This window comes from Brachyhypopomus gauderio, unplaced genomic scaffold (genome assembly GCF_052324685.1).
Source record: "Brachyhypopomus gauderio isolate BG-103 unplaced genomic scaffold, BGAUD_0.2 sc50, whole genome shotgun sequence".
Taxonomy (NCBI): Eukaryota; Metazoa; Chordata; class Actinopteri; order Gymnotiformes; family Hypopomidae; genus Brachyhypopomus; species Brachyhypopomus gauderio.
This window is the reverse complement of record NW_027506875.1, coordinates 2,168,906-2,179,808: the sequence shown is the minus strand read 5'-3', so window position 1 is coordinate 2,179,808 and position 10,903 is coordinate 2,168,906. Positions and strand designations below refer to the sequence as shown.

The 10,903-nt window shown below is 41.9% G+C and overlaps 1 protein-coding gene across 1 annotated transcript; it reads left to right on the top strand.

Annotated features, from left to right (window-relative positions):
• The first annotated feature begins 4,498 nt into the window (after positions 1-4,498).
• Positions 4,499-10,623, top strand: cdx1b (caudal type homeobox 1 b). Its single transcript, XM_076986976.1, has 3 exons — positions 4,499-5,116; positions 7,886-8,034; positions 10,332-10,623. The coding sequence occupies exons 1-3, from the start codon at positions 4,720-4,722 to the stop codon at positions 10,524-10,526; spliced, it is 741 nt and encodes a 246-aa protein (XP_076843091.1). The 5' UTR covers positions 4,499-4,719; the 3' UTR covers positions 10,527-10,623.
• Positions 10,624-10,903: the final 280 nt, after the last annotated feature.

Sequence of the window (10,903 nt, the reverse complement as noted above, 5' to 3'; positions counted from 1 at the left end):
ACTTTACATGACTTTTGGCATGATTGTATCATTGTAGGCGATGTCCATGCAAAGTGGAATAGAAATCGTTTGGCAGGAGCCGATATTCCACGATCTCCCCCGGGAGGGGGACTTATTGGTGTGCTTTTTTCTGACGTGTTCTGATTGACAGCTAAAAATGATTGACAGCTAACTCTGGCTGATAATTGGCTTAATAAAAATTGATTGACAACAAAAGTCTAGTATCTGATTGGCTGCAGTCGAAAATGATTGACACATGCTCCGCCCTTTACCCACGCCCACCGGGGCTCCGGCCTGCAGTCTTCTCCCGGGACCGGGAGGCTCGCCTCCTCTCTGCAGTCCCGCGAGAGCAGCGCGCCTATGTCGCGCGTGCATGAACGAACTGGCGCGTGAGCCCGTACACGGTACCTGTACCGTCTTCCTCGCGCTACAAAACTGAAACATAACAGTTAAAATAAAATATAATTAAAAATAGCTTCACCCAAATATAACAGCCTGGAGAAAACTCCTCACACAGTTCTTACATCGCAACTCTTGTGTTTCTGAACATGAAAAAATACATACGCTAATAAAACATGTAGGTTTTAATTTACGATTATTTTATTTTTAATTAATGTTTACATTTTTAAATGTAGTTTATAATAATAATAATACCAACAGTAATAATAATAATAATAATAATAATAATAATAATAATAAAAATAATAATAATACACTTCTTTCATTGAAACAAACAGTACGAGGTATATAATTAGAGTAAATAATAATTATATAATTATAGTATATAATTAGAGTAAAAGGAAAGTACATTTCATTATACTCTATATTCTATTGATTCATTATACTCTATATTCTATTGATTCATTATACTCTATATTCTATTGATTAATTATACTTTATATTCTATTGATTCATTCCTTGACTTGTTATCGTCATGTATGTAAACAGTGGTGAGTTGGGGATCGTGAGAATTATGTGATGATTGGAGATACTGTACTATGGAACATGTGAATTGTATGATTTCTCCGGTACTCACGTACGTGCACGTTCTGAGCACCTGTTATCCCGAAGGGAGTTAGAGCTCGTGCGAGCGCGGGCGAGACTGGGTGTCGTTATTGTTACTACAATTATTAAAATTATGGTCCTTATGTTTTTTTCCTAGCATAAAGGTTTTCTGCTCTCCACATTTCCTCAAATTAAATCTAAACAAAAATAACTGTAATCGCAATTATTTATATATATGTATTGCATTTTTATTGATTATCTGTACTGGAATATCTAATAAAATCCGGTATGTTGAAAATCACCGAATATACGTGCAGTCAACCCGCTTGAATCTTCACGCGATTTAATCCATAAATTAGATTATTCATCATGAACCGACATAAACGGCCAGGCAGCCCAAACTCCCGCAGTCTCCCCCGGGTGTAATCGTGCTCTCCGCCCGGCGGTGAGGAAGTCACACGGGCTTGTTTAGTGTCACCTTACACCTTCAAGACCTGGCACGGGGGTGAAAGCCCTCGTCTTATAAACCACTGCACGTCTTATGAGCCACTGCACGTCTTATGAACCACTGAACGTCTTATGAACCACTGAACGTCTTATGAACCACTGCACGTCTTATGAACGTCTTATGAACCACTGAACGTCTTATGAACCACTGAACGTCTTATGAACGTCGTATGAACCACTGAACGTCTTATGAACCACTGCACGTCTTATGAACCACTGCACGTCTTATGTCTGGATACAGAGATGTTAGATTAGACATTCTTCATCGTTAAGGGATGATTTATCACACTGAATTCAAATGGTTTCTGCTCTCACTGTTGAGAATAACAAGTGACACCAACTGTCTTAATCCACAAATCGCACTGCGCAATAACTGAATGCTTAAGTGTTTTGCCACCATAGTTAGGTACAATTTTTTTAAATATATTTCATTAAATACAATTTTAACCTTAATTCGATGTCGGGCCTTTGAAATATGTAGCCTACTTCTATTCTTTATTGATGAGTAGGTGTTTAATTATTTTAGATCTTACCTGTTTTCATGGGGTATTCTGCTGTCGGGCAGGTGCCTGGCCGGTGATTATTCAGCTGTGTTAGTGTGTTACTGTGTTAAACTGTGTTAAACTCTGTGTACCACGGGTGTCCTGCTCCACGTGTCTAAAGGTTGAACTAACGCGGTGTGTGTGTTCGTGGGAAGCTTGTGTCTACGCGTGTACAAAAGCACTTTCTGCAAACCGGGTTCAAATGTTATTAAACATATATAACATTTCTCTGTGTGGAGGCTCGTGCGATCTCTGACTCAAGCAACTCGAGCACGAGCGCGTCCCACTGGGTACGGTGGCCACATCGGGCTGTAATATCGCTGTTATCGCAACGTATTTATTAATGCAAAGGCCAACAGCTTTGAGGTCATTTGGAAGGTAGAGGGAACTGTCATATCCATGGAAGAAATCACCCACAGCGGGAAAATACATTTTGTTACTATTTGTGATGCCTGAGCTAAAACTTTTTTATTAGTAATTATAATACGCTCAGCTGACGTGTCAAACATTATTTATTTCCAGTGTACCTTCGGTGATTATACTGGTTTGACTCCGAGTCTCCCGGTCTCGAGTCTCCCACCGCAGACCTGCTGGTGATCATCGTTCCCAGTGAAAACTGTAAAAAACGAGCTTGAATTGAGTTAGACTTCCTTTCCGGTTAAATAAACCCAAAATATAGGATGTCAATTATACTGTGATTAAGTTAGACTGTGATTTTATGGTACATATTTACATTATGTATGATAAAATGCATTCTTCATTTTCTTCTTCTTGTATAAAATAATAATAATAATAATAATAATAATAATAATAATAATAATAATAATAATAATAATAATAATAATAATAAGTACCAATTTACTATGACATCATTAAAACAGGTCATGGGTTCATTTTCTAACGGTCATTATTAAATAATAAACATGAATTGACTAAACTCGCGTTCTGCGGTCAGCAGGTCATTGTTACAACTTATTTTAAGGTGTTTATGACATAATTAAACACGTAATCGTAAACCATCCATAAACCTTTAATAAGATTGAGGGTAAATTTAGGGTTATCTATGAACTCTGAGGTGAGGATTTATCCTACTGTACAAACGCTGTAAAATGTGAGTAGACTATAAATGCAGCATATATTTTAAGTAGACTACATTAGATATTTTAGGACATTTTGTAACGCTGCCCTGTAGAATTTACAAATTGGAGGTTAATTAGGTATTATCAAAATTTTAGATTCGAAAATCAATAGTCTACATAATTTCTTTGAAACAAAGTAGAAATAAAATGATTGAATGACGGTAATGCATTACCCCGAGGTCTGTAAGTCAACGGAGACGGAGCCAAGCTGTGTTTAAAATCAGAGATAATGGAATGTGTCATTAAAATGAGCCCCAGTCTCGGCGACACTTCAGTGTTTACAGCTGCATCTAACGCCCCCGTCCCGAGCCGCCACCACTGGTTCAAAGCCGACACCCCACTCGGAGACAGGCGCGTGTGTGAAGTGTGATCTATCATTCTCCAGATCTTATTGAGACAGACCTGCCAGACGCTTTTCTAGACGCGCTGAGATGATAAGGACGCATTTTAATAATACTTATTAGTATTATTAGTAATAATAATAATTATTATTATTATTATTATTATTATTATTATGACGACGATGATGATTTATTATTATTATCATTACTGTTGTACTGATATTATTATTATTATTATTATTATTATTATTATTATTATTATTATTATTATTATTGCTGTTGCTGTTGTATGTCCTTGTTGACGGACTGTTTTAGAGCCACCGAAAGAGTAGGAAAAACGGAAAATAAAACTATATCTTGGCACAAATTAAAAACAATCACGAAAGTCACAGACGTTTTGGGTACCATTTCCATTTTTTTAGATATACAACGTCGTTAACAGCGCCAATGACACATCACTGACTCTTAATTTTTGCAAATATAACAAACTAATTTTATTACCCATAACAATTTCAAAGCAAAGTAAATGAACTGAACTAGTCCTTAACCTTAAAGATTTGGATCCGGTTTGCAGTATGAACTAAGACTGCACCTGTGTCCGTAAACAGCTCAGCCGGTCTGTGGGATTAGACAGATGTTTCTATAATGTGTCCACACTAATAATCAACCACGTCTATTAGGCCTGAGTGTGAGCACTAATGATTATGAAGCTTTTTTAAGTCTTTGGCCTACACAGTGGATGAGCTGAGAGTGTAGATCTCCTGGGGACGAGAACATCACCGTGTAGCGTCTCCGTCCTGATGTGTGACATTCATCAGTTTGTTAGGGCGAGTGGGACTTTGTAAGTCCGTCTTCGATGCAAATTGTCCTGTGAGGCCGAGGGCGGGAGACCAGGGTCATAAACCGACGTCAGTGTCGCACAGCCCCGTTAACAGGACGAGAGAGGTGCCGTTGGGCATCAGACAGGGAGTGATCAGACAGGGAGTGATCAGACAGGGAGTGATCAGACAGGGAGTGATCAAACCGGGAGTGATCAGACAGGGAGTGATTAGACCGAGAGTGATCAGACAGGGAGTGATCAGACCGGGAATAATCAGACAGATCCGCTCCAGGAAACGTACAGGGAAAACCTGCCACTTGTGTGTCGGTGTCTTGGGTGCACACGCTGGAGTCTTTAGAGGAAAGATGTACGTGAGTTATCTTCTGGATAAGGACCCCAGCATGTATCCGAACTCCGTGCGACATCCCAGCCTAAACCTCAACCATCAAAACTTTGTACCCGCTCCTCCACAATATTCGGACTTCACTGGATACCCTCACGTGCCTGGGATCAGTAATGAGCAGACGGGCTCGTGGGGTCCCGCCTACCCTTCACGAGACGAGTGGTCTCCTTACGGACCGGGAAACGGTCCAACTCCCTCAAATCCCGGGCAGATCGCCTTCACGCCCCCGGAGTTCTCGCCCGTTCAACCCCCCGGTCTTCTCCCTCCGTCCATGAACTCAGTCGGGCAACTGTCGCCAAACTCCCAGCGCAGGAATCCGTACGACTGGATGCGTCGAAGTGCCCCGCCATCAAACTCAGGTATTAAACTTTTATACACTTCCAATGAAATAATCCATATAGTCGGACAATTTGAGTTGAATATCCTTATTGCAATGTTTTAGTGTTAATGCACATTTTACTGTTAAATCATGATGTCAGCTTTTTGCTAAAGTTGCATGCGTGCATGCGATATTTGGCTATTAACTGAATTATAGATTTATTGAATTATAGATTTATTTAAGTATTCTTTTATACAAGAATTATGTATGAAGAACAAAAAATGTTACTGTAATTACAATTTGACACGGCAAAATGTGCCGCACATTTTTATGTAGGCCTACATTTGAAACAGCGCAAAGTCGATATTTTAAAAGTTGCATTCTGAAGTATTAGAATAGATCACATGTAGAAACGATTTAAACTGGTTATAAAAGTAAAGCCGCATCAGCTCAGTTTAATTCTGAAGCCTAATTTAGTCGCTAAGCGTTTATTTACTGTTTTAATTACACAATATATATATTTTATTACTTAAATATCACTTTTATTTACGTCGGAATTTAATATCATGACACTATATTATAATAGCATAGCTCTTCATAAATAAATACACCCCGATCATAGGATAGTAAGTATTGTGCGAGTCGGTGTGTAGTTCCGAGCCAGGGCGGAAGTTGCCAGTGTGGGTTTGTTATGTTAATGGTGATTTAGTTGTACCTCGCTGTCTGTAGCACGGCTGAGCTCTTTGATGAAGCTCTTTGTTCGTTTCATGTTGGAAGGCGACAAGCTGAAAGTCATTTTCTTTGATGTCGTCGCTCCCTCGACACTGTGTCTGACCTCAGACAGTAGCGCTTCGTTTGGCGTTAGGAGACCCAAGAAGTTGTGTGTGTGTGTGTGTGTGTGTGTGTGTGTGAGAGAGAGAGAGAGAGAGAGAGAGAGAGAAAGAGGGAGAGAGAAAGAGGGAGAGATGGGGGCTTGCTCATAAATATAATGTTACAGGCATGTGTATTAATTTATATAGACATCAACTACAGAGACATATGAACCCAGAATTTAATCAAAATATTTTCTGTTAAATCGAATATTTTATATTATTACAGAAAATATAAACCAAGTAACTGATAAACATGCTGATTGAAAAATGGCCAAATATTTGGTAATTTGGATTAATTGGTGTTTACAGACTAGGCAATCTGGATTTATTAGTACTTAAAGACTTAATTAATTATTGTTTACTGTCATGTTTTTTTTAGAATGTCTCACATGTTTAAAGTGTAGTTATTAAATGCATTATCCATTTTATCCTCTCATTTCTGTTGTGTCTGTCTACCCAATGTACACCTTCATAAACATGTTTAAATGTCTGTCAAGTGTTGATTTATGTAATATTAGCAATATGATTAGGGATTGTTGATATTACAGCTCAGGCGGTTTAGCGGGGCCATGTTTAACCCAGCTCCCACATCCCTGCTATGTCATTATCCTGTTGTACCAGCCAGAGAAGTTTATGGTCTGTGTTACAGATTAACTTAAGACCAGGGCCTTTCTGCTTTGACATATCATGGCACAAACCGATGGCTCACCTCGACATTTTGTTAGTTACTATTGCAAAGTCTCAAACCTGTACAGGTCTGTGAATCTGTACAGAAGTCGTGAATCTGTACAGGTCTCTGGATGTGTAAAGAAGTCTCAGTTCTGTAAAGGTTTCTGGATGTGTACACAGGTCTCAGTTCTGTAAAGGTTTCTGGATGTGTAAAGAGGTATCAGTTCTGTAAAGGTTTCTGGATGTGTACACAGGTCTCAGTTCTGTAAAGGTTTCTGGATGTGTAAAGAGGTCTCAGTTCTGTAAAAGTTTTTGGATGTGTAAAGAGATCTCAGTGCTGTAAAGGTTTCTGGATGTGTACAGAGGTCTCAAATCTGTGCAGGTTTCTGAATCTGCTGGCATTATGTCAGTTCAAGAACAACAAATCATCTGACAATATGAAAGCAACACAAACCGTACGCACCCTGGAAATCTAGTGTTGCAGTGTGTGAGACACAAGCGCATCAGAAGAGCAGGAACACAACCAGAAGTGCAGTGTAGTGTCTCAGATATTCTGACCAGATTTACAGCCCATTTCCTCCATGTCCTGTTACCATAGCACAGCCCTTCTACACACTGAACCTCAGGAGGGGATCCATGAACACAGACCACTACACACAACACCGAGCTGAATGAATATGAACTGAGAGATGAAGTGGTGTAAGGATGTTTCTCAGGGTGCCACTGAGAGCTGGGAAATAGCCCACATACCCAGAACACACACCCAGGACACACCTCCTCCTGCCCCTCTTCCCCTCCCCCTCTTCCTCCTCCTCCTCTTCCTCAACACTCTTTAATCTTTAACCTGGTTGCTGCTCCAACACTTAAGCCCCATGTTGGCTCTACGAGCGTAAATGGAGTTTGATACACAGAGTGAATTGTGGGGAGCCGCAGGGCACGTCAGTCTGTGTGTGCTGTTCATTACAGCCTTGATTAATGAAGCAAACACACTCGGGTGATTTTAAGCATCAACAAGTAAAGTAAGTCTCATTAGGACCTCATGCAAACTGCCACACAACCCTAATGTGCGTTTGAATAGCGAACAAAAAAAAGCCAAACGCATTTGAGAAAAAGGCATCTGACTTTCTTGGAATTAAAGCTCAAATCGTTTTAAATCAAATCAGTTAAAGCTCAAATCAGTTAAAGCTCAAATAATTGAACTCAGTGCTGGCAGACCGTCTCATTTTAAAGCTGATCTTATTTCCTCTCTCCTCTTCATCGCTCGTCAGGAGGAAAGACCCGCACGAAGGACAAATACAGGGTGGTGTACACAGACCACCAGCGCCTAGAGCTGGAGAAGGAGTTTCACTACAGCCGCTACATCACCATCCGGAGGAAGGCAGAGCTGGCCACGGCCCTGGGCCTCTCAGAGAGACAGGTTAGTCCCACACACCTACACCCACTCTCACAGCAGAGAGACAGGTTAGTCCCACACACCTACACACACTCTCACAGCAGAGAGACAGGCTAGTCCCACACACCTACACACACTCACAGCAGAGAGACAGGCTAGTCCCACAGACCTACACCCACTCAGCAGAGAGACAGGCTAGTCCCACACACCTACACACACTCTCACAGCAGAGAGACAGGCTAGTCCCACACACCTACACCCACTCAGCAGAGAGACAGGCTAGTCCCACACACCTACACCCACTCAGCAGAGAGACAGGCTAGTCCCTCACACCTACACCCACTCTCACAGCAGAGAGACAGGCTAGTCCCACACACCTACACCCACTCAGGAGAGAGACAGGCTAGTCCCACACACCTACACCCACTCTCACAGCAGAGAGACAGGCTAGTCCCACACACCTACACCCACTCTCACAGCAGAGAGACAGGCTAGTCCCACACACCTACACCCACTCAGCACTGAGACAGGCTAATCCCACACACCTACACCCACTCAGCAGAGAGACAGGCTAGTCCCACACACCTACACCCACTCTCACAGCAGAGAGACAGGCTACTCCCACACACCTACACCCACTCAGGAGAGAGACAGGCTAGTCCCACACACCTACACCCACTCTCACAGCAGAGTTTTATACAGTGTGTGATACAATGTGACAGTGTGTGATACAATGTGTGATGCAATGTGTGATACAGTGTGTGATATTGTGATACAGGCATGGTCCTGTGGTAGGGAACTGGTCTTGTGACCGGAGGGTTGTGGGTTCGATTCCCAGACCTGAGGCCATGACTGAGGTGACCTTGAGCAAGGCACCTAACCCCAACTGCTCCCCGGGTGCCGGGCTAGGGCTGCCCACCGCTCTGGGCACGTGTGATCCACAGCCCCCTAGTAATCACTAGTGTGTGTGTGTGTGTTCTAATTGCGCAGATGGATAAATGCGGAGGACAAATTTCGATTGTGGTGAAAAAAAAAATCACAATTGACAAATATGGCACATTTCATTTCATGCAGTGTGTGATGCAGTTTGTGATATTGTATTGTACAGTGTGAAATGCACATGGTGAGTTGTGTGTAGGTGATGTCACCATGCAGGTGGTTTTACTCTATCATGACTCTACATTTTATAATTTCCCCTTGGGGATGAATGAATAAATAAAGCAAGCTAGCTAGCTAGCTAGCTAGCTAGCTAGCTATCTATCTATCTATCTATCTATCTATCTATCTATCTATCTATCTAGTCATTAGACTTGAAAGACTAAAGTGCAGAATCTAATGTCATCTTCATTAGATGTACGGGGAAATGGTGCACTTTTATACATTTGATAGATGCTTCCCCTGGATCTGAACTTCCTGTACCCTGGATCTGAATTTCCTGTACCCTGGATCTGAACTTCCTGTACCCTGGATCTGAACTTCTTGTACCCTGGATCTGAACTTCCTGTCCCCTGGATCTGAACTTCCTGTCCCCTGGATCTGAACTTCCTGTACCCTGGATCTGAACTTCTGCATCCTTAGATGTTTTATGTGACCTCAGCTGAATATGAATGTGAAGAAATTCAGATGTAATACAGATCTGAGGTGTCACAGCCATCACCAAACCTATGTAGCTCTGCCTCAGTATTGTCTAAGTGCAACACAAATGTGTGTGTGTGTGTGTGTGTGTGTGTGTGTGTGTGTGTGTGTGTGTGTGTACATGCATGTGTGTGTTCCAGTGACTGACTGTGTTCCAGTGACTGACGTGTTTCTGTGTGTTTCTGGAGTGTTTCTGATGTTTTTATGACGATTATCTGACATGTTTCTGAGGTGTTTCTGACATGTTTATGTATTTCTGATGTTTCTGATGTGTTTCTGTCATGTTTGTGTATTTCTGACGTGTTTCTGGTGTGTTTTTGACATGTTTCTGAGGTGTTTCTGTATTTCTGACATGTTTCTAATGTTTCTGTATTTCTGACATGTTTTTATGTGTTTCTGAGGTGTTTCTGAGATGTTTCTGACATGTTTCTGTGTGTTTCTGAGGTATTTCTGACGTGTTTCTGAGGTGTTTCTGAGGTGTTTCTGACATGGTTTTGACATGTTTCTGAGGTGTTTCTGAGGTGTTTCTGAGGTGTTTCTGACATGGTTTTGACATGTTTCTGAGGTGTTTCTGACATGGTTTTGACATGTTTCTGTGTGTTTCTGAGGTGTTTCTGAGGTGTTTCTGACATGGTTTTGACATGTTTCTGAGGTGTTTTTGACGTGTTCCTCTGTGCTCTTGGCAGGTGAAGATCTGGTTTCAGAACCGCAGAGCCAAAGAGCGAAAGCTCAATAAGAAGAAGCTGCAGCAGCCCCAGGCCTCCACGACCACGCCCACCCCTCCTGGCTCCGCCCTCTCCAACACTGGTGCCATGGTGACCAGCAGCAGTGTAGGCCTAGTGTCGTCCTCCATGCCCATGACCATCAAAGAGGAGTACTGACACCAGTACTGACCCTGTACTATACTGACACTAGTACTGACCCAAGTACTGACCCTGTACTTTACTGACACCAGTACTGACCCTGTACTGTACTGACACTAGTACTGACCCTGTACTTTACTGACACCAGTACTGACACAGTACTGACCCTGTACTTTACTGACACCAGTACTGACTCTGTACTGTACTGACACTAGTACTGACCCTGTACTTTACTGACACCAGTACTGACACAGTACTGACCCAGTACTGTACTGACACTAGTACTGACCCTGTACTGTACTGACACCAGTACTGACCCTGTACTTTACTGACACCAGTACTGACACAGTACTGACCCTGTACTGTACTGACACCAGTACTGACCCTGTACTGTA